The 24,119-nt window shown below is 53.3% G+C and overlaps 1 protein-coding gene across 6 annotated transcripts in view; it reads left to right on the forward strand.

The window, feature by feature from the left end:
- The window catches only part of BMP1 (bone morphogenetic protein 1), an 86,387-nt gene that overhangs the window by 41,433 nt on the left and 20,835 nt on the right, over nucleotides 1-24,119 (forward strand). For all 6 annotated transcript variants that reach the window (XM_043536381.1, XM_043536382.1, XM_043536383.1 and 3 more), the window contains exons 3-8: nucleotides 629-790; nucleotides 2,055-2,172; nucleotides 6,576-6,754; nucleotides 6,988-7,093; nucleotides 16,499-16,623; nucleotides 22,636-22,751. In XM_043536381.1, coding sequence (XP_043392316.1) covers nucleotides 629-790; nucleotides 2,055-2,172; nucleotides 6,576-6,754; nucleotides 6,988-7,093; nucleotides 16,499-16,623; nucleotides 22,636-22,751 — 806 coding nt within the window. The remainder of the gene's footprint in view (nucleotides 1-628; nucleotides 791-2,054; nucleotides 2,173-6,575; nucleotides 6,755-6,987; nucleotides 7,094-16,498; nucleotides 16,624-22,635; nucleotides 22,752-24,119) is intronic.

Consider the following 24,119-nt stretch of genomic DNA (forward strand, 5'->3'; position numbering starts at 1 on the left):
TTCCATGAGCCCTTTGATGGCAGCATTCCAGACTGTTTGGAGACCAAGAACTTGGTGCGCCCCGGCTGCTTTTATTTCATTTTCTTACAGAGACAGGCAAAATTTTGGAACGGCTGTGATTCCCAAGCCAAGCACATGTCGCTTGAGATCCCGGGGGCACTAGCTGGCCTCTGCTCTGCCCCATCCTAATCCAGCTCAAGAGGGACCAAAGCCACTGTCTCCTCGGCACTGTAGAGAACTGGTGGCTTTGGCGAAGGCCATGCTAGATGAGTAATTAGTCCATTCTGCCTATAATCTGGGCTAGCGGGGAGATCATATCGTGGCTTTCCACTGTGAAGTCCTGGGTTCAAGTGTGATGTAGACACATTCCTGCGATGAGTTTGGTGGTCTCATCTTAATCCCTGTTATCATGACCCTCAAACTGGGCCTTGGATTCATCACTCCAAAATAGATGTAACGGAGCATGGATTATTGATCGGTCTGGTGTGCTAGGTTCGCTGGGCCAGGTCCATCGCTGGCATCACTGAAGTCAGTGGTGTTACACCAGGGAGGAGTTGGGCCTGGGGACAGTCAGGTCACCATGGTTCCATGGTCACACCCCCTGCCTTCGCTGCCCTCCTGCCCCCAGGAATCAGCACCAACAGCACCAGCCTGAAGTCCAGGAGGCAGTGGAAGAGGCAATGGAGGCAGGGCCGGGAACGGACTCGAAGCCGCCGGGCAGCCACTTCCCGTCATGAGAGGGTGTGGCCGGATGGGGTCATTCCCTACGTGATCAGCGGGAACTTCAGTGGTGAGTGGGGGCGATCGGCATGTGCTGGGCCCGCCGGCTCAGTACGCCGGGAGCGCGTTTCATTGCCAAGCTGTTTTCCTTTCTCGTCATCTATTGCTGAGGAGAGAAGGGCTCCAACGTGGCAGCAGCACAGTCCAGTGGTTAGAGCAGGGGATTGGGAGTCAGGACCCCTGGGTTCTATTCCCAGCTCTGCCCTCAACTTGCTGTGGGGACTTTAAATGAGTGGCTTCCCCTCTATGAGCGTCAGTTTCCCTCTCTGTTAAAATGGGGATGATGATGATGACTAGGGCCCTACCAAATTCACGGTCATAGGATTTTTTAAAAACCATGATTTCAGATATTTAAATATTTCACGCTGTTGTAACTGCTGGGGTCCTGACCCAAAAGGAGTCGGGGCGGGGGAAGAAGATTATTGCAGCGAGGTCGCGGTATTCCCACCCTTACTTCTGCGATGCTACTGGCACAGAAGTAAGGCAGGCAATACTGCGACCCCTTGCAATAACCTTGCAAACCCCCCCCCCCCCCCCAGTTGACCTCCTTTTGCGTTGGGACCAATGTTCCCTCTAATTTTTGGCAGGCCGTGGGCGCAAAAAATTTCTTCTGTGCAAATTTTTGACAGGCCGTGTCAAATTTTTTGTGCAAATTTTTGTGCGTGCGGTGTTTTGCCATGTGCGCAGGGTTTAGGATCTGTGTGCGCACGCACACGCGCACAGCTAAGAGGGAACCCTGGTTGGGACCCCCAGTTTGAGAAATGCTGGTGAAATCTGTATGGTATAGGGTAAAAGCACACAAAAGACCAGGTTTCACAGGGGAGACCAGGTTTCACAGTCCATGACGCACTTATCACGGTCGTGAATTTGGTAAGGCCCTAATGCTGACTCTTAACCTCCCTTGGTAAGAGACCTGTGGATTGCGCATGCAACTGCTTCCACTGAGAACAACAGGAACTGATGGGTGCTGGGCCCCTTTGAAAATCTGGCCCTGCAGGGCCATGTAAGAGTGAAAGATCATTGCTCATTCCAGCACGTTGCTCTGCTGGGTGCTGTAGGACCCTGTGACCGGTCCGGCTCAGCCGTATTCCTGTGTTGCCCCTCACCCACCTCAGCAGGGCCGATGGTGATTATTTATTATTGCAGAAAGTGGGCGCTCTAGTTACGGACCAGGGCCCCCTGGTGCTAGGCACTGTACAACCCGAGAACAAAATGCCCATGGGGCTTAGAGTCTAAGGAGCTGAACTCCTGGTCTCCTCCTGCCTCTCTTGCAGGCAGCCAGCGGGCGATTTTCCGGCAGGCCATGCGCCACTGGGAGAAGCACACCTGCGTCACGTTCTTGGAGCGCAATGCTGAAGAGAGCTACATAGTGTTCACGCACAGGCCATGTGGGTGAGTGGGGCTGAGGCCGCTGCCGGGCGGGAGGTGGTTCTCGCTCACCAGAGCCCAGGGGGACATTGTGCACTGGACAGAATCACCCATACTGGGAACTAAGGCTGAGATTTTCAAAGTAGTCCAGGGGAGTTAGGTACCTACTTGACTTTGAAATTCAGTAGGAGCTGAGCGCCTTATTCCCATAGGGCCCCTTTGGAAACCCCAGCCTAACAAGTGGGGCAACATTGCCGAGTGATTAAAGCACAGCCATGGGAATTCGACCTGTGCTCTAATCCGCTTTTGACTTGCTGGGTGACCTTGGGCACATCACTTTGCCACCCGGGACCTCAGTTTCCACATCTGCCCAGCGGTGATAACAGTGTGGGCCTGCCCCCGCAGGGGACTGGGAGGACTCGTTCTGTAAAGTGCTTTGAGATCCTCAGATGGAAGGGGCGAAAGGAGGGCCTTGGCTTAAGAATTATGATTTTAATTATAACAGACATTGGCAAATTGGAATTCAGAGGAAAGGTGGCAGAAAATTATGATGAGCCAAGTTTGAAATGTGGGTGCCTGGCTTTGCAGTAGATACAAAGGGCCTGACTCTCCTCTCACTCTGGTGTAACTCTGCTGAAGTCAAGTAGCTATGTGGTGTAAAAGTGAGGAGAGAATCAGGCCTCCAAGTTTCATGCAGCCTGTGAAAATTTTATTCTATTCATTACAGTAAGGCCTAGAAGCCACAATCTGTGTTGGGGCCCCTTGTGCTGGGTGCTGTACATGCACATAGGGAGAGTCAGTCCCTGCCCCCAAGAGCTTACAATCGAAATAGACAGGACTAGACAAAAATTAGGAGGGTAAACTGAGGCATGGAGCGGGGCAGTGACTTGGCCGAGATCAGGCAGCAGCTCAGTGGCAGAGCCAGGGATAGAACGCAGCTCTCTGGAATCCCACTCTAGCACCTTAACAACTAGACTTTGCTGCTTATCTGACTCCCCCTCATTTGAAAGAGCAGGTCCATAATATACCATTGCATGCTCTGGGGGCCAATCCTGCAGCCCTTGCCTACCCAGACGGTCTCATTAAAGTTAACAGGTCTTCTCGCTGCAGGCCCAGGCCCCGTGCTAGAAGCAGACCGTATGTGCCATTCAGGTGCAGTCCCATCTGCAGCGGTCACTGCCTGGTCACAGCTGTTACACAGCGATCCTTTCCAGAGGGCAGAGTGTGTCAGTGTTGTGCTCGAGCGCCAGGCTGGGGGGGAGAGGGGGGAACGGGGGGTTCAGGCTCCAGGGCCAGATGTGGCAGGGATCCATTTGCTCAGCGGTAGGGGTGGACTCCTCCCCTGTGTGATACACTCAGCTGCCGGTGAACAGAGTGGTGGCACTAATTAGACCCAATTAGGTATCTTGGCATTGAAACACTGCCTAGCAGAATTTGCTCTGCCCTAGCTCAATAGAAACTTTGGTTTTGATCCTGAAATAAATGGAACTTAGGCACTTGAATGACTTTGAGGATCTAGCCCTTTGTGCCTGATTTGGAAATTTCTTTTTTAAGGAGCTGGGTGCAAAGACCCTTTCAATGTAGCAATACAAATTGGGGTTGCCCAAGTTGGCCCTCCTAGCAGGATAAGAGGAAACACTTTGCCACACAGTCACGCTGTGGAACTCATTACCACATGATATATTTGGGACCAAGAGTTTAGCAGGTTGAAAAAAGGAGGATTGGGGATTTTTATATGGATAATAAGGCTAGTCAGAATCCTAGTAGTAAGAAAAAAATAAAACAAGAGCTTGGGAAGAGAGAGAAATCTTCATGCTTCAGGGCATGTACCAACCTCTAACTAATGAAGGTCAGGAAGAAACTTTCCTTGGAGGGCAGGTTATCCCACATCGGCCTTTTGTAGTTTTGTGCACCATCCTCTGAAACACCCGGTGCTGGTCACTGTTGGAGACAACGCTCTTGGCTAGGTAGAGCCCTGCTTTGACCCAGTCCCTATGTTCCTGTGATTCACAGACCCATTTGTACACACTGTGCATATGCCTGCAAATTAGAAACTTTGGTAGAATAATGAGGATGGATTCAGACAACCCAGTCTGATTGTGCTGGTGAAGCAGCAGTGAAAAGGAGGTGGGGGATGTGATAGCTGTCCACATCGTCAGCGAGGAAGGAGGAGAGCCCTTGGGGCGGTGGCTGAAATAGGATAAAATTAAGCAAGGGAAAAGGCAGGCTGGCTCTCCGCAAATGTTTCCTGACAGGGAGAAGTATCAGGCTGTGGAACAGCCTCCCTGGGGTGGTGGATTCTGCAGGCCTTCAGCTAGCCTACTGCAGGGATCAATCCTGGGCTGGCCAGGCTGGTTAGACAGGACGGGGCCAACCTGCTTTGTTCCATCTCCACATCAAGGCAGAAGGCAACTCTAGCTGGAAGGAGGGCTGCTCCCCAGCATGGCAGGTGCTGCGTGTTCTCAGCAGGTGTGGTGAGCTGGGGAGGCAGCTTTTGCTGGGAGCTCCCCAGCCCAAGTGCTGGAGCCGCATGAAAGCCGCCTTCTCCTCCACGTACCTGCGCGTGATACAAATGCAATAAAGCAGGGTTATTAATCCTCTGGTTTAGCGGAGTCAATCCATGGAGGAGCCATGGACCCACCCTCTTCCCACAGCCAGCCAGTAACAGCCAGGAGCCCTGCTCATTCCCTGGGAATGAAGCCTCTTGGTAGGAGACCAGCAGGGACTTGGTGCACTGCAGAGGTGGAGGAGCAGGAGTGATGAACTTGGTCGTGCTCTGGAGCAGCCCCTGTTGGCCAGCATAAGTAGCAATGCCAAAGCATGACTCTCTCGAGGTCCCTTCCTGTCCTAGGATTCTTTCACCCCTCCGTTCAGTGACAGCGGGTTCAGCTTCTTGGTTGCTTGCTTTGTTCAGATCCAGTTCTTCCTCTTCCACCTCAGCCGTGCATAGCCATAGAATAAGGTGCGCTATTGAATGAAACAGCTGGATTCGCTAGAAGCCTGCACACTGAGCTGAGAGCAGCTGAGACCAGGTGCCCAGTACCTCACCGGAACAGGCCCTAAAGGATACATTTTACCTTGATTTGCTGTCAGCACATTCAGGCCTCCAAAAGTCTTGGGGAGGAGAAAGCGCCTCTCTCTGGCTACTCAGCCTGGTGCGGCTTTGGCTGACTCCACAAGTCTTTAAGGAGAGGTGTAGACAAACACAGGGCGTTCCCAGCGGATCCACCTCTAATCGCAGGGGAGAGAGAGACATGTGACAAAAGTGCAAGATGTTAGAACCATCACCCAGGAAACGTCCGCGCATCCTGAGCCAGGGGGCCAGATTCTGACCCCTTTGGGAACTGGCCAACTCCCGCTGAAGGCAATGCGTATCTCCCCATTGACTTTAATGGGTGTATAGACCAGGGTGCGCCAATGACTTCAGGGGACTTAGATCAGTCTGGCCCACAGAGTGCAGCGTTCTCCTCGCGGGCCCCAGGTGGCGGCGGCATCCTGGGGTTCGGTTCAGAGCAGCAACCAGCAGCTTGGACGCTCATGCAGACCTCGTCGGAGCTCTCGGAGCCTCTGGTGTCTGGCCAAGGAGCCTTCCTGGTGGTATTTTGGCTCTACTAGTTCCAGTCCCGGCCAGAGCACAGAGCTACAGAAAGGAAACACAACTGTTCTTAGGAGTTAACCCCAAACTGGTCCCAGGCAAAGATCCAGGCCAGGTCTTACTCCATCCAAACTGGTTCCCCCATCCCCACCTGGGGCAGCTTCTCCCCACGCCCCCTCCTTGCTGGTGACATTCACTTTTCCAGCTTCAACTTTTCCATCCCACAGGCAGCTGCAGCCTCTCAGCCCGGTGGGATGTGCTAAGCCTTCCCAGTTTCCGACTAGACCCTTCTCGAGTTAAAGTCACACAGGCTTTCGTTTAAATAAAACCTGGGCAGGCCGTTAAAAGTTTCCAGAGAGTAATGCTTTTCCATAGGCCCTGCCTCTTGTGGAGACTTTACAGTGCTAACGTTTACGGCCCCACTGATTTTCAAACGATTCGAAGGGTCGTGATTTCCCCACGGTCAGAGGGGGACGCTCCCTTCTCCACCCAGCTCTCAGACGTGCCTCAGTCGTGGGAGGAGGAGATGGGGTGTCCCCGTGAGCACAGGTTACTCCAGACCTTCCATCATGTGATTGCAGACACCTGCTCATCTAGATGATGGATGGAACCGTAACTCTAACTCCAGGCCACTTAGCGCCAGGGGAAGAGCATAGCCTTAAGACCATTAACCCTTTGGAGACTGGCATATCGGCACCTCCCCCTGAGCACTGCCCTCGGAATGGCAGTGATCGAAGGGTTAAGGAGAGTTGCTGATGGGCTGGCTGATTTCTCGTTCTCGCTACGCATGGGGTTCGATGGGGCTCTTATTCCCCCTCTCCACCCACCCCAGGTGCTGCTCCTATGTGGGCCACAGAGGAGGGGGACCCCAGGCCATCTCCATTGGCAAAAACTGTGACAAGTTTGGCATCGTGGTTCACGAGCTGGGTCACGTCATCGGCTTCTGGCACGAGCACACGCGCCCGGACCGGGATGACCATGTGTCCATCGTCCGGGAGAACATTCAACCAGGTAAAGGCCCCTGCACTCCTCTCCACTGCCATCTTCCTCTGTCCTCCCCTTCCCTTTGTCCCCATGCCTGGCACCCTCAAGGATGGGACTGGGAAGTAGCTGGCAGTAATCAGCCCATGTTCGAAGGGAGAGATTGAGACCAAGGACGTGCGTGGCTTATCCAGGTTCCCCTTCTCCACCCACTGCCGCCTCCCTTGCTTTATTCATGCCTCTGTCTCCCCTGGTTTCCGCAGGGCAGGAGTATAACTTCTTGAAGATGGAGCCCGAAGAGGTGGAGTCCCTGGGCGAGACATATGATTTCGACAGCATCATGCACTATGCCAGGAACACCTTCTCCAGGTAAGAGTCCGAGGAGATGTTGCTTCATTCACTTGCTCAGCCCATGTGCACACACCTGGCCTCTCCCACCGGAGCTTCTTTGTGAAAGCCACGCCTTGGGCCCGAGCCCTCTCTGATGCCCTGTGGACCTGCCACAGGGATGAGCCTCACCCACTGCGTGAGACATGCAGGCTAGGATGAGATTCCCAGCCGGGCGCTCTCTGCCGGCTTGTTGGCCAGTTCAGGCTAGGATAATTGTTCCTGTTGCACTGAGAAGAGGCCTGAGGGGACCAGATGCCTCTCTTGGGGAATGGGGGTTAAAGAAGCCAGGGGATGTAATAGGGAGGGAATTCGCGGGAGGAGGCAGAGAAATTCCTTGACTCAGGCTTCTGCAGGTGAGCAGCTCCTGAGGGAGCTGCAGAATTAGACCCCTAAGCCCAGTTCGTTACTGGCATCTTACTGATGTCAGGGAGGGATCCCTTGTCCGTGTGTGCCTGGTGATGAGCCGGCTGCGGCTCTAGGGAAGTTCACCATCTCCCCCCTCTGAGGGAAAGCCAGGAGGGTACTCTCCTAAGGCGGCTGGGCACAGACAGACCCTACAGGTCTCTCTCGCTCCCTGGCTGGCGCTGCCAGTGTCCCCACACAAGCTCCCCCACAAGTCCTGGCCTGGATTAGACAGTCGGGGCTGCTGACAGCATGCAGTGGCCAGAGGGGAGACGGAGAGCGGCCAGAGAGAGAAGCAGCCACCTCGGTCACACGGCAGGAAGTCCACTGATGGCAGAGGAGGTCGGGAACTGCGGTGCAGCTGCAGCCTCTATCAGGGAAGCCTGCAGCTAAGGGCACTGAGAAGGGGAGGAAAAATCAGGGGGGCTCGGTGCCTCTGGGACATTCGTCCAGAATCTCAAGGCACATCCTGCTCTAGGTCCCATGTGGAGGCAGCGTCCTTCAGGGGCCTGTGCCAGAGCGTCATTTGAGAGCATCTCCTGAATCAGCCTGAGCTAATACTCCAGTAAAAGCCCATCCCAGGGCAGGCCCCCGCAAACAACAACTCTGTCAAAATAGTCCTGGCAGTGCTGACAAGGGCTGGCCGTGGCCGGCTGCCTCCTAGGAGTCAGGAATAGGAGTTGAGTGTTTACCTTAGAAAGGCAGGGGAAGTGCAGAGCTGGGCCTGGAAATCCCCTCATTGCCCTAGGGAGAAGGCTATGCACTCCCAGGTTGCGCACATCTGCCTCCCACGCTTCCCTTGTTCACCCCCGATTCAGTAATTCCTCATCCACCGCAGTTGTGGAAAGCCACAGAATAGGGTGCCTGGGTACTAGCATGGAGAGAGAGGAAGGAAGGAAGAAGAAATCAAAAAGCTCTATTTAATAATGATACCCAGCTCTAAGATAACCATTTAGCTGTAGTACTGAGGCCTCTCCTGTGTCTTCTGCCCTGGCCAATGCAGGATTGTTCCCTGCAGTATATTCTCCAGGGTTTCGTCCCATCTGGGTTTCAATGTTTCAACTCGTGAGGCTCTTCCTCGTTACCAAACATTTCCTGCTCTTCAGCCCCAGTTTCCGCAGGATGAAGCTGGCGATAGTACCGGCCGAAACACGCCAGGCAGCAACACAAACACCGCAGGTCAGGGGTATCTCATCCCATCTCCCATGGCCAGGAATGATTCTCCTACCCCCTCTGTGATCGCACCTTCCAGTGTTTGCAACAGCAAAGCTGGAATCTCCTCCGAGGTGCATTGGAGCAGAGAGAGGGAGGCCCAGAATGTATTCTCACTTGCAACAAGCCGTGTTTGAATCCTGATTTTAAATGCATGAGAAATCCCCTTAGGAGAAGTTCACCTTCTGACACAGCCGCAGCCAGGGAAAGGGCTTTGAAAATACAAATCGCTAATTACTGTATCTCACGGATCGCTGGGAGCGAGCCAGCGGCGCCACATCTGGATCTGCCACCGCAGCCTGACTGCACGGCACCACAGCCCACCTCCCGGCGGGTTGCATCCTTGCATGCTACGAGCTGACGATGTCCTCTGCTGAGCCTGTGGGCTCCAGATTATCCCTCCTTTGGTTGCCGCTGTTGGGCTTGTCGGTCTTTTCCCTGGGGAGGTTGGCTCGGCAGGTGAATCCCAGGTTGTGAATTCCTTTCAGCCGAGCCCGTCGGTGCGCGCTCTGCAGACGCGTGTCACTGCAGGCTACGAAGGTGCAGCTGGTGCAATTGCTCCTTGCACTGCGTGTGTGGTGCTGCCTGGCGTGTTTCAGCCGGTACTATCGCCAGCTTCGTCCACGCTGCCTGGGATGTGCTGCTGGGGCTTGCTCTCGTAAGAGACACACAATGTTCCCCAGATGGCATGAACCAAACCTACCCAAACCACCTGTTATCTGTAATGGAGGCAGGTCCCTCTGGCTGTTTACCATGCAGTATAACAGGACAGGGGTCCAGAGACACAGAGTCAGGCCTGAGTTAGCATGGGGGCTCCCTTCCTCTGCTGGATGTCAGTGGATTCAGTGAGATCAGCCAGGCTCAGGCCCCAATTCAGCAGGTGCAGAAGCATGCGCCCAGTCTGTTGCACTGACGTCAGCAGGACTACCCGGGTGCATAAAGCTGGGTGGGTGCTTAAGTGCTTTGCTGGATCAGAGCCTGCAGCGTCCTAAGCACCTTGGTCCCACCGGCTCACATTTTCAAAAGTCGCTAGTTAGAGCAGCCTGAACCAAGGGGAGGGGTCTTGGTTCTATTCCCAGCTCTGCCACTGACAGACTGGGTGACCTTGGGCAAGTCACTTCACCTCTCTGTCTCACTTTCCTTTTCTGATTTAGGCTGTAAACTCCTCTCAGTCGTGCCCCAATCTCTATGTGCTACCATAATAATTTGAGGTGGTTTTGGTGCCCAACTCAGGACCCCTCTTTGCAGAGGTGGTGAGCGCACTCAGCTCCAATTCCGGGCAGTGGGGGATGCATGCATCCATCTCCTCTTAACCAGGAGAGGATGGAAAGTTCAGGTGAATTCTGCAGAATTCTCCACCAGTTGGACACCAAGCCTTCAGGCACCCTGAAGGAGGGGCGGCTTTTGAACAGTGTCCTGCTGATCTGGGAAGCTGGACATCTGCCCATCGCTGGTGAAGTGGCATCTGGAGAGCCACAGCAGCCTCGATTGCCGAGAGCTCCAGGCCTCCATCAAGAACGTTGCAGAATTGCGGTCGCTCGGCACTTTTTCTTCCTCTTTCATAAAAAAGCCGGGTACTTCCACCCTGCCCTGCGATTCCGTGAAAGCTGGGCCCTGGAGGCTCGATATGGGACAAGCACTTGGGCTGCTCCCTCATGCTTCATATTCCCAGGGTCACTGGCAACTCACCACACGGTTACTCACTGCGGAACAGCCCTGAAATTTCATCACTTATTTTCCATCTCTGGCCAAAGCCTGTTGAGGAGGAAAAAGACTGGACATGGGGCATCTCCTTGGGTGATTTGCCGCACATGACGGTGCTGCTGCTGGTCGAGAATGTCCCATCTGCCTTGCCTTGTGCTGCTCTTTTAAGTTCTGGTGCCTCTCCTGCCTTGGCCCCGGCTGCCAGATGAGGGTCCCTGCCAACTGGGTGAAACGTAACAAGAACTCCACGGGGCCAGGAAAGCAAGCCTGCAGATCACTCAAGATGACAGGATGGAAACTATAGAGAAATAAAAGGCCCCTTCCCTCCCGCATGCGCCCTCTTCCAGATTTAAACAGGTCCATATGGTAACAGGAGCAGGGAAAGATTCCATTCATTAATGGCAGAGTCCCGACCCGTTGGGGGAGAGCGAGCCCAAGCTGCTTGCACAGCCTCGCTCCGTCTCAGTGCCTGGTTCTCATTCTTTTCCATTTTCCTCCATTCCCTCTTCCTCTTGTTTTCTTTCATTTTCTCTCTCTCTCTCTCGGGGGATGTCTACACTGCCACAGCGCGTCAGGCCTGGTCTGCCCTGGAAAATGAGGTCGGTTTAACGACGACGTTGGTCGGAGTGTGCAAAAGCCATGCCCTCGAGCGGGGTAGTTCTGGCGACCTCTCGGAGAGGTGGATTAACGACAGCGCGGGGAGCGGTTTCCCCATCGCTGTTGTAACCCAACTCCCTAAGAGGCAGTAGCTAGATAGACGAAGGAATTCTTCCGTCCCCCTAGTGCCGTCTGCCCCGGGGATTAGGTCAGTGTAGCCTCATCCTAAATTCCTCTAAGCTGCGTGGCCGCGCAGCTGCCTATTAAGCCCTGCGCAGGGCTCAGGGCTGCAGCGAGGAGAGGTGCCCCTGCCGCCGGCCCCAACACGAATCTGCCACAGCTGGGAGAAAAGAGCCCCTCCCTTGGCCTGGCCCAGCCCAGCCGGAGCTGCCGCAGCTGAGAAGAGGCACCTTTCCCCCAGCCCCGAGTTGCTGCGGCGAGAGGGGCCTGAGGGGAGTCCTCTTTCCCCAACGCAGCCCCTGGGCAGCCTGCAGCCCAAACCCTGCATCCTCAGCCCCACCCCAGAGCCTGCACCCCAGCCCTGAACCCCCTCCTGAACCCCTCATCCCCACCCGCAGCCAGAGCCCTCACCCCAGCCAGAGCCCTCCCCCTCTCCCCCACACCCCAACCCTCTGCCCCAGCCCTGAACCCCCTCCTGAACCCCTCATCCCCAGCCACAGCCAGAGCCCTCCCCTTCTCCCCCACACCCTAATCCTCTGCCCCAGCCCTGAGCCCCCTCCCACACTCTGAACCCCTCATCCCCAGTCCTGAGCCTTTACCCCCAGTCAGAGGCCTGATCCCCCCAATCCTCTGTCCCAGCCCTGAGCCCCCTCCCACACCCCTCATCCCTGGTCCCACCCCAGAGCCTGCACCCCCAGCCAGAGCCCTCCCCCACCGAACCCCAACCCTCTGCCCCAGCCCTGAGCCCCCTCCCACACCCCTCATCCCTGGTCCCACCCCAGAGCCTGCACCCCCAGCCAGAGCCCTCCCCCACCGAACCCCAACCCTCTGCCCCAGCCCTGAGCCCCCTCCCACACTCCAAACCCCTTGGCCCCACCCCCACCACATGAATTTTGTTTTGCGCACCAATATGGAGGTGATGTGTTACACATCACCTCCATATTGGTGCACATAACAAAATTCATTCTGCACATGGACGTAAAATAGAGGGACCAATGGCCACATCTCTCAGAGGTGTGGATTTTCACAGCCCTGAGAGACGGAGCTTTGCTGGTGTAACTTCCGTGTGTAGACCAGTCTTCTGTTCCTCTTCCACACACATTCTTACTCGTTTTCTCTCCTCCTTTTCCTTGCCCTGTTTTATTTTCTCTCGCTCGCTCGCTCACTCACTCACTGTCTTTAGCTTGCCAAGCAGCCTGTGGGACCATGGAATTTGCTCCCTGTTGAGCTTGCTTCTGAAAAGAGGCAAGAAATATAGGCACCAAAGCATGGGGTGTAGGATGGGCCAATGCTGTGTCTGCAATACCCTTTGGGCCCGATCCTGCTCCCATTAAAGTTGCTGGGGAAACTGCTGTTGCCCCAGGATCGGGCGCACTGGCTTTTCAGAATGTGGGGGAGTTCATCTCTTTGGTTTGGGCCCCAGGGGAGGCCCTGCTGGACAACTGAGTGCAGGAGCCTTGCCCTTCGGGATGGTGTGTCTGTGGGGAAGGTTCCGCCTTCTTTGTGGAGAGCAATTGGATTAGATGGTGTGAGAGACAAGGGGCTTCCCAGCTGGCATCCTGCCATCCGCCTTGGTGATGGGGAGTGAAGCTGCTTCCCTGACCCGCTCCTGTTTGTGGGATGAGCTCAGAGCAGAGGTGGGATAATGCCCTCAGACCACAGCCTGGCTCATGAGCAATCCCTCTCCACTCTCCCTTCAGGACACTCCTCCGGTGGTTTTGGTCTCTGGTGACGAAAAAAGCTTCCCCCGGAGGTTCTCCCCGCATGTCTTGGGTGCCCTGCTTGCTGGTGGCTGGGTTTCACGACAGCTCCGCACCCTTGTTTACATTTTGGTGTATTTTCACGTTTGGTTGTGAAATGGCAAAGGGCCATGGGGCGCTGCCCTGCTCTGTACAGCTGCTGCTGGCTGGTCAGGATTATGCATCGGGTCACTCCAAGGGCACGTGCTTCATGTAATCAGTGTCAGAGATGGAACTAGAACCCAGGACTCCCTCGGCTCTCACCTCTAGACCCCACTCCTCTCCCAGAACTAGGGATAGAACCCAGGAGTCCTAACTCCAACCCCCCTCTGCTCTAACCGTTAGACTGCATTGCCCTCACAAGACCCACCCTAATTGGGGAATGGCACAACCCCACCCCAGCCCTGCTGCTCCCCCTGCACCCCAGGTCTCAATCGCTGATTAGCAGATGAGTTAGCTGCCCCTCTCCCCCCACCAGCTGCATGCAATCCTGTTCTTCCACCGATATGGCCCTCCGGCTTGTTTGACTCACTTTCCTTCATATATTCAAGGAGTACTTTAATTACAGAGGCATGTGAGCTGTTTTTAGCAGCTTGCCCCTTTTTCCCCCCGAGAACAGAGCTGACCTCTGCCTGGAATTTTACAGCTGTGCCACCCTTTCAGGGGCGCGGTGTGTGACGCCCGCACTGAGTCCCAGGGGAGGAAGCCAGCCCACATATTAGAGAGTTCTGACTCAGCTGCCTGGATGTGGACCCCACAAGCCAGGCTAGATCTGGCACAGGCAGGGTCGTGGCCCACCCCCCCCCCACCTGCACTCAGCTAGGAGTGCCGCTGCTGTACTCCTCCTGCTCCAACATCAGCCCCCTCCCCTCAGCACCTTTCCCCACCCAGTTCTGATTGTTACCCCTGGATGGCTGATTTAAAGCCATGTGTTTGTTACGGTCTCCTGGCGGCCTGGCCCAAAGCAGTGCAGCTCCTCCTGAACTGTCCCCCTCCTGCACCCCGAGCTGCTGCCCCAGCTCCATCCAGTGGCTGGTGTCAAAGCAAACTTCCCTCTGGTTGATAACCGACGATACTGCTGACCGGAGCAATGCCATGGCAGGTACTAATGCTACTCATAACTGACGATACTGCTGACCGGAGCAATGCCATGGCGGGTACTAATGCTACCGATAACTGACAATGCTGCTAACCGGAGCAATGCCATGGCGGGTACTAATGCTACCGATAACTGACAATGCTGCTGACCGGAGCAATGCCATGGCGGGTACTAATGCTACCGATAACTGACAACGCTGCTGACCGGAGCAATGCGATGGCGGGTACTAATGCTACCGATAACTGACTATACCACTGACCGGAGCAATACTAATACGATGTATCACACTACGGTGCTATAATATTGATACTGCTATTCATAGAATCACAGAATATCAGGGTTGGAAGGGACCTCAGGAGGTTCTAGTCCAACCCCCTGCTCAAAGCAGGACCAATCCCCAACTAAATCATCCCAGCCAGGGCTTTGTCAAGCCGGGCCTTAAAAACCTCTAAGGAAAGAGATTCCACCACCTCCCTAGGTAACCCAGTCCAGTGCTTCACGGCCCTCCTAGTGAAATAGTGTTTCCTAATATCCAACCTAGACCTCCCCCACTGCAACTTGAGACCATGGCTCCTTGTTCTGTCATCTGCCACCACTGGGAACAGCCGAGCTCCATCCTCTTTGGAACCCTGCTTCAGGTCATTGAAGGCTGCTATCAAATCCCCCCTCACTCTTCTCTTCTGCAGACTAAATAACCCCAGTTCCCTCAGCCCCTCCTCATAAGTCATGTGCCCCAGCCCCCTGATCCTTTTCATTGCCCTCCGCTGGACTCTCTCCAATTTGTCCATATCCCTTCTGTAGAGGGGGGACCAAAACTGGACGCAGTACTCCAGGTGTGGCCTCCCCAGTGTCGAATAGAGGGGAATAATCACTTCCCTCGATCTGCTGACAATGCTCCTACTAATGCAGCCCAATATGCCATTGGCCTTCTTGGCAACAAGGGCACACTACTGACTCATATCCAGCTTCTCATCCACTGCAATCCCCAGGTCCTTTTCTGTAGAACTGCTGCTTACCCAGGACTGTGACTACTACTATTTGTGTTGGAACTGGCCCACCTTGATTATCATACACATTGTAAGGAGAGTGGTCACTTTAGATAAGCTATTACCAGCAGGAGAGTGAGTTTGTGTGTGTGGTGGTGGTGGGGGGGGGGGGGGTGAGAAAACCTGGATTTGTGCTGGAAATGGCCCAACTTGATTATCACACACATTGTAAAGAGAGTGATCACTTTAGATAAGCTATTACCAGCAGGAGAGTGAGTTTGTGTGTGTGGTGGGGTGGGGGGGTGAGAAAACCTGGATTTGTGCTGGAAATGGCCCAACTTGATTATCATACACATTGTAAGGAGAGTGATCACTTTAGATAAGCTATTACCAGCAGGAGAGTGGGGTGGGAGGAGGTATTTTTCATGCTTTGTGTGTATATATTAAGATCTTCTAAACTTTCCACAGTATGCATCCGATGAAGTGAGCTGTAGCTCACGAAAGCTTATGCTCAAATAAATTGGTTAGTCTCTAAGGTGCCACAAGTACTCCTTTTCGTTTTGTGAATACAGACTAACACAGCTGCTACTCTGAAACCTACTACTGACAATAGTTGTAGAAAAACTACCAATGCTCCTGCTAGTACTAATACTACAAATGTTGTAATACTACTTAACAACATTTCTCAAATAGTTTTCAGTACTATGGATAGGAGTATTAATGCTGCTGTTACCACTTCTGATACTAATACATTGATTAATCCTCGCTCTAATATGCAATGCGACTTGTAATACTGCACTACTAACACTACTGTGGTAACAGTGCTAGTGTGGTTTCCCTGCAGCCTTTGGGGCCGTTACTGTATGATCCTGGGGTATGAGTTCTGCTCCTCTCACCTTACTCGGTGCTTTTCCTTCCCATCTGCTGCTCCATCCACCTTTTCTTTTCCACCCACTTCGTCCTAAAATCTCCCGCTGTCTCCTGAGCAGGTGACTTGTGTACTTCTCCCCACTTCGCTCTGCCAGTCATTCCAGGAAATAATTGGGCCGAATTTTTGTGCCTCTCCCTCTTTAACTGTGTGGCCAGTCGGGGTCTGGGCCATGTTCATCTCTGGAATAATTCCACTGACTCCGGCCTTTCTCCAACACAGTGAGCGGGGCTTGCTGTGACTGCATACAGCTTAGACACGAGCGGACCTGGACTCTCGCCAGAATGGGTGAGCCGTGCCCACCGAGCCTCACTTCGGCTCTCAGACTGGGCCTGGGCTTGCTACAGAGGCAACATGCTCAGAGAGGAGGGCAGGACCCTTCACTGCTCTGCAGCCAGTTTGGGCAGCAGGGGAGCCCTGCATGGGACCCATGAAATGTGAATCTCTGCCCCAGGTGCTGCTTTGCTATGGAGGCCCCAGGGGAGCTGAATAGCTGGCGTCCTCCATTCCCCTCACCCCTCTCTGCTCTTGTTCCAGGGGGGTTTTCCTTGACACCATCAAGCCCAAATACAATGTGAACGGGGTGGTGCCCCACATCGGCCAGCGGACTCGGCTGAGCAAAGGGGACATAGACCAGGCACGCAAGCTTTACAGATGCCCAGGTAAGAGCCACTGGCTACTCAATATCCGCGGTGGGGGTAGGGTAGGTGCAGAACATCCATCTGCCTGCTGGGATCAAGGGGAAAAGGGCAACATAGAAACCAGCTACACTAGCCTTACCTGATACATTATTGATATTACGGGTATCACAGTAGCATCCAAGATCCCAATTAAGTTTGGGGCCCTATTGTGCTAGGTGCCACACGTACGCTTAAGTCAGGGACAGCGCCTGCCCTGAAAAGCTTGCAATCTAAAGAGAGGAGGCAGACAAAGAGTAGGAAAATGGGGGATTATTATCCCCATTTTACAGAAGGGAAACTGAGGTCACCCAGAGAGTCCATTGCAGAGGCAGGAATTGAACCTTAGACCCCAGGAAACCTTAACTGCATAACCCTCCCAGTTGAAATTGTTCACATTTTGAAATTTCCACCAAAAAATTAATCAGAATTTCAAATTTTTGACCAAAAAAGTGATGATTTTTTTCACCAGTGCTCCCTGGTTTTCAATCAACCATGGAGTGGCTAATTTTTTACCTTTAAAAATATATATATATATATTTTGACAAAACTTCAAACAAAAATAAATAATAAAACCACAGAAATAAATAAATAGAGAGAAAAAAATTTTAAAAATCCAAAGCCCAGCTCAAATACACACGCTCTGACTGCAGTCAGAATGTGGCATGCATTCTTTATAGGTCTATAGTGTATTTTGACCCACACACCTATTTTGTTTGTCTCCTAGCTGCATGAATGTAAAATCTTTGGTAAGGATGACTCAGAAAGGAGTTTAGAGGGCAGAGAATGAGTCAGTGACCCGTAGGGAGTTCCACTGGGAATGGAATCACAGCCTCCGATTTGGTAACACCAGCTGGAGTAAGCTGAGCCTGGTGTCCCAAGTCCTTCCTTGTGTGTTATGTCCCCCGAGTTCTGACATCATGCTCTGATCTGACCGCTTCCCACTGCTTTATGAATGGAAATAGCATGACATAACCCAGGTCTGAGAGCCCAGTCTGGACCGACAGCTCCCATCTTCACCAAGGCTTTGGAGACCGTCCAGCCATCCCCAGCTCTGGCGCCAGCAATTAAACAGATGTCAGAAAAGAAGGCAGGGACAAGTAGTCAAGAGAAGAGCCGGGAGTGTGTGAAACTTCTGGTTCCCATTTGACTCCTGAGTCTTGTCAGGCCGGAAGATCCCAGACAACCAGCCTCGCTCACCCTCTATGTTCACAGAGAGGTCAAAGGCTTGTAAACAGAATGGGCTTGTTTTTCCACCAAGGAGTTCAGTGATGGCCGCGGGAACGTTTCTGAAGGGAATGATGAGTCAGTGCCAGGGAATAGGGGGTGGTGCAGCAGAGGGGGAGTTACTGGCAGAGTTGAGTGTGTGAGGAGCACGGGGCTTGGATAGCAGGGTCAGGATTGAGGTGCATTGACAGAGGTGGGGTGGGTAGCCCAGTGCTGGAATAACAACAGGTGCAGTGGGACAGGACTGAGATGCTCCGGCAGAGTTGTGTGTAGGGAACTTGCATCCCACTCTTGTTTTGCCTGGCTCTAACTGGTGCTGATCACTTTGGGTACCACTTCATTTCCCCTAAATACAGTCAAAACAGAATGAAAATAAAAATGACACAAATCTGCTGAGTTTTCCAAGCCCTAGAGGGGCCTTTTCTGTTGCTTTCTCTGGAGCCCACCTGAGAGAGTCGGCAAGCTCTGTTATAAACCTTTCCCCTTGTGCCTTATGGGTTGCTGCCAATGTAGGATGTTACGAAGAACCAAAGCACGTGTCAGGCAAATGGAACGGGGCTCTGGAGTGCCACCCACAAAAAATAGCCATGGAGACACATGCCTTGTGACAGTTGCCTCCCCAGCCTCCCCCACTCCCAGCTAACTGGGTGTGGATGGAGAAGACAGGCTGGCCAACAGCTGTCAGTCTCCTGTCTTCCCTGGGGCTTCCTGCAGGCATCAGAGCAAATATCTTCCAGCTGGTTTTCCTGATGTGCATGGTGTGACCATGTGACCCATCCGGCTGCAGAGGCAACAGGGTCAGTAATAATAATGTTCTTCAATGTCAGTGAGAATGAGTCGGCTTTGCTGTAGTTGTCCACGGCTGGGGGAGACATGGTTGAATCTCCTAACAAGTTCTAATCGGCTGCCTCATTGCGCTAGGCTCTGTACGTACACATAATAAGAGATGGCCCCTGCCTCAAGGAGCTCACAATGTAAATAGACAAGACAGACAAAGGAACAACTGAAATCTCCGTTGTACAGATGGGGAACCAAGGCACAGAGAGAGAAAGTCAGGTGGAGTTACTCCCCGTGCAGCCTGAGATCTGAACCTGGCCCTGTGAGCCAAAGAACAATGCTGTGTAGGAGCCGGGGTGCCTGGGTTCTATTCCTGCCTCTGTCACTGACTAGGCTTGAGCAAGTCATTCCACTTATCCATGCCTCCGTTTCTCCATCTATTAAATGAGGGTAATACCCAGCTCCTTGGCCAGAGGAGAGTGGAGTGCAAGGTTGAATTCATCAATGTGTGCAAAGTGCTTTAGGATCCTCAGGTGAAGATGTTAGAAATGGGTAATGTATTTACAGGGCATCTGTGGTAGATGCTATGGTGACAGAGGCATTACAAATGTGTGTGATATCTACAAAATAACAGGAGGACTTGTGGCACCTTAGAGACTAACAAATTTATTTGAACATAAGCTTTCGTGAGCTACAGCTCACTTCATCGGATGCTTATGCTCAAATAAATTGGTAAGTCTCTAAGGTGCCACAAGTACCCTTTTTCTTTTTCCGAATAGAGACTAACACGGCTGCTACTCTGAAACCTGTGATATCTAAGTACACTACAGATAACAGATCGAGATTTAGAAATCTAGATGGACCCTGACTCAGGATAGGAGCACACCATGCAGAAATCCCTGCTGCTCAGAGATAATTTTTACAGTGGAATAAAATGAGACATATGCCTTATTGTTGCTTCTTTATAATGGAGAAGGAAGCCTGAAAGGAGGTTTGTTTTTGTTTTGTTTTGTTGATTAATCACAAAAGTAAGGAGGAGGGACAGTTCTTCTTCCGTTTGTTTGTTTATTTCTTTGTTTTAAATTGAAATTCGGGTCCGCTCTCAGGTGGAAGGCTCTAGGGAGAACTGGAGAGCTAGGAAGAACTATGACATCACATAGGCAAGGAGAGCACAAGTTGGGCAATTGAGTGGAGAAGGGATTTTTAGTCAAATACCTTAGAACTTTTTGTGCCAGATTGTCTCCTGGGATAGATGGATACAGCTCCTTTGGCTTAGCTGGAGTTTTGTCCTTTTGCCCTTTGTTTATCATTAGTTCCTGTTTAATTCCAGTGACTAATTGACCTCTTGGAGAACGGAAGTCTTTGTTAAACATACAACACCTTTGCCGGGCCCTTGCAGTGAGAACACCTTGGAGACCTTCCAGAGGTTCTCCAGCAAACTCAGGGCAGAGCAGAGTTGAAATTGCTGATATTTCTAAGGTTAGAAACCAAGCAGGGAAAATTATTATTAAAAAGAGAGGGACAGGGAGGGACAGGGTTTCCTTTTTTCCATGGCAGGGACAGGCTCAAACCCCAATTCTGAAATTATCTTTTACATTTCACCTTTAATCTTGCTCCATCAAAATAGTCCCCAGTGCTGGCTCCACATTCAGGGAGGCGGGGAAGAATGTCTTGGCCCGTGGACAGCAGTACTGACGTGCCTCTGAGCTTTGCCACAGCCGACTAGATCATGTGGCTTCCAGATGGTAGTGCTGGGCTAGCTCCAGATAGTGCTAAGCAGTAAACCTGTCATGGCTGGCTGGCCACGGCATGGCGTGGCAGGGTTGGGGGGGGGGGATTCCTGCCCTGATGGAGGCGGGGCTGCCACGGGGCCTTACTGCAGATGCAGCTCCTGGAAAGCCTTAATTGACACTTGGATGCAGCTCACCCCTGGCTGGGTTTGAGGCTCTGGCTTGGTGGCTATTGGAGCTGGGAGGCAGGGGAAATTGTTTATAAGAGAACGTTCAATCCATGGTGCTCTGCTGGAAAGGCTGAGACTTGAGGGGCGGGAGGGGGTGACACGAAAACTCTTGTAAGGTTTAATTTTCCATCTTAAAGTTGGGACTTCTGTTGCTGTGGCAACATGGCACCAGGTTGGGTTTCCATGGCTACTTGGGAGCTTCAGTCCAGGCTATTGATTTGATTGGAGGGGTGAGGGAGATGCATCTTAAAAAGGCCAGCGTTGCTATTTGGGTGACAAGAAGCAAAGCCCACAGACAAAAGACAAAGATTTCCCTTGGAGCAATGCAGCCAGAGGGGTTGGGGGTGTGTGTTTAAACATCAGGTTTGGAAGTGCTAACTTCTGCAGGAATGCAGGGTCAACGCCCAGCCAAGGTGATTCAGCCGGGCTAAGGGGGATAAATTGTCCTCTGTGTGATGTGCTGTCTGGGGGAGGTCTTTGGGATGGGATCTTTGAAAGCTGCTGGTTGTTGAGCCTGATCCAAACATCCCTGAACTTTGCATTCAGATCTTGCAGCACCCTCCCTCTGGATGGGACACTGGAGTCTGTGAGCGCTACCCAGGGGCAGAGCATGCACTCTGGCAGTCCAGAGGCAAGCCTGGCCCAATGCTCTGTCTGTACAGTAACTGGGAGCCCATTGTGGGAGCACTTCCCAGGGCTGCAGAGTCTACCCTCTCCTTGTGCCCAGGATCAACTCCCCAGCACGCCTTCAGCGCTTTCGTGGTCCATTGAGCCGTTTCCTGTGGGCACTTGCCTCCCTCGCCCTGTGCTCCCTCGGAATGGGCCTCAGGGTCCAAAGGCACCTCCAGTCCCATTACAGCCTCAGGAGCCCAGACTGTTCAGAGCTGCTGGGCCCACAGAAGGAGGCTGGGGCAGCGCAAGAGCAGAGAGCTTTGGGGTATACCTGGCGCACAGGTGAGGTTCACCCTGGTTTTGCATCAGGACCACAGACCGGTCAGAACGCTGGGAGTTCAGAGTCAGACCCCAAGCAGGCCCTGGGGTTTCTAAGGTTCCCTATAGCTTTAGTTCCCTGCCACTACCGCAATCTATAAAATCCTTCTCAAGAAAACGCCCCACACGCAACCCTGCGACCATCCCTGACTCGCACCAAGCTATTATTCAGGAGCTCTTCCAGCTTCTGCCCTCCTCCCACTGCTGCCCTTCCTCCCTGATACAAACCGAGCAGCTCTGGACACTTCATTCCACCTGCTTCTGCTAGTGGTACCCAGCTTCCCCTCAGGTGCTGGAACTAGGGCGCTGGGGGGCAGGAAGGGGGGCTGCCGCACCCCTTGGTTGAAGTGGATTCCATCATATAAAGGATTTACAGTTCGAGTCTATACAGCTTGTTCATTGCCCCTGCCCACCCGGCCATACAGCTCCTTCTGTCGCAAACCCTTTCCGAAGCTTTGGCTCATCGTGCACCTTGTGAATACGTGCCAGTAACATGTCCCCGTGTGTCTCCACAAAAGCCAGGAGAGACACTAAAGTCAGCCAGCCTGGATACCTTCTGCTCACGCTTGCAGAGCTGGCGGGGGAGGGGGGTGAGGGGGTGTTGCAGATGGGAAAACTCAAGGCACTTCTTTGGGTAGTGCTGGAATCGGAAGCTGGCAAGGGAGCGGTTAGCGACACGTTAACCCTTGTAACAGTGGGAGCAAGTAGCTTGGATCCAGAGTTTGATCTTTGATATGTTGTCTGTCTGGGGTCTTCCTACCCTTGTGCTGGACTTCAGGGAAGACTGGAATAAAATTCTTTCATCTCTATGATTTGGATGTTTCTTACCCCTGATCCATCTGCCTCTCTCACTCCCTGCCCTGGCAGATTTATGGGAGCGTGGGTGGCAGTCCGTTGACATTTGTTCCTTCTGACCCAACCTGCTGTTGAAAGGGGGATCTGCTGTGGGGCTGCTTGTGAGGGGTGCGATGACTCGGCTGGGTGCTGGGGTTGGCTTTGCTGCTGGGTTTTTAACCCTCCGCCCTTTCCTGTTTTGTCCCCAGCCTGTGGAGAGACCCTCCAGGACAGTCAGGGGAATTTCTCCTCCCCAGAGTTCCCCAACGGATACCCTGCACACGTGCACTGCATCTGGAGGATATCGGTCACCCCTGGGGAAAAGGTACCAGAGCCCATCCCAAAGAGTCTGGGGTGGGGCGCACAGTTGCAAAGGGCTGGGGGTAAAGGGGTTAAACGAGGGAAATCCAGGTGTTGAGTGATGCTTTTCTTTCTTGTTCCTCCTTCTTCCTAGTCCCCTTTTCCGTTCTCTGTCTCTCCCCCCTCTCTTGTTCTCCTTCCTTCTTTTTTCTCCATTTTTCCCTTCCTGTCTTTCACTCTGTCCCTTTTCCCTCTCCCCTCTTATCTTCTCAGTACCACCCCTCCCCCCCCCCGGAGCACTGGATGTAATGCCACACAAATCGTCACCTTCTCTCCTTCCACACCTTTGTGCCCCTTGTGTGGTGGTTCCTTCCCCTACACACACACACACACACGCGCGCGCGCATGCATGCTCCTTTCCCATTGGCAGGTCAGCCCCAGCTTTCAGCACGCAATGTGGTGTTAGCTTTCTTATGGCCATACCTCCGCTCTGGCTGGCTGGCTGGGATCCCATGTTCTGGGAACTGTCTTGACAGCCGCAGCTATTTAACTGCACGCTCCCCAAGCTCCACGGCACGGCTCTGCGTAACCAAGGATCCCCTGGAAGGGCCTCGATACGGAGCGCAGGGCAGGGAGCAGAAACGGGGCGCGGAGCGGGAACCGCTCCTTTGCTGCACCCCATTGGAATTTTACCCCCTCCTCCAGTCTCATGCTTTCAGGGTCACCAGGCTCCTATCAGTTAGGGATGGGAAAGGCCAGGCGCCTTCAACGGGGGGGTTGGGACCATCCTCCCCTTCCCATACTGCCAACAGGGGAGGATCCCAGCTAGATCCTGGCTTGGGGGCAGGGAATGGAAAAGGTGTGAATCACTGCATTAGAGCCGCCAGAGCCATTTACTCTTTGGGGCAGGGACTGTCGCTTTGTTCTGTGTCTGTACAGCGCCTAGCACCGTGGGGTCCTGGTTGACGGCTGGGTCTCCTAGGTGCAATCGTACTACAAATAGACAATGATCATTAGAGCACTGAGCCCGTCCCCCTTCAAGGACAGGGTACAGGCCCCAGAGCCGGGACATCACACTGATGTGCTGCTTCGCCTTTGGCTGTGCCTACCTGTGTGGGAGGGGCAGTGGGAAGGTGAGTAGCCAGCAGCTGGTCCCTCTTGGGGGTCCGAGTGCTCCTCCCCAGAGCGAGGGGTCACCGGAGAACAGGGGTGGTTTGGGCCAGGACCCAGCCTGCTACTCGGGTCACAAGCAGGCGACCTTACTCTTCAAACAACCTGGTTCTCCCCTTTACCCTCAGGCCTGCGTAGCCGGGCTCGGTGATTCAACCCTCCCCTTCTGCCCTGCCGTGCTGCCCACGCATTGTCCGTGCCACAGTCACTAATGGGATAGCCA

This window comes from Chelonia mydas, chromosome 26 (genome assembly GCF_015237465.2).
Source record: "Chelonia mydas isolate rCheMyd1 chromosome 26, rCheMyd1.pri.v2, whole genome shotgun sequence".
In the NCBI taxonomy this organism is placed as follows: Eukaryota; Metazoa; Chordata; order Testudines; family Cheloniidae; genus Chelonia; species Chelonia mydas.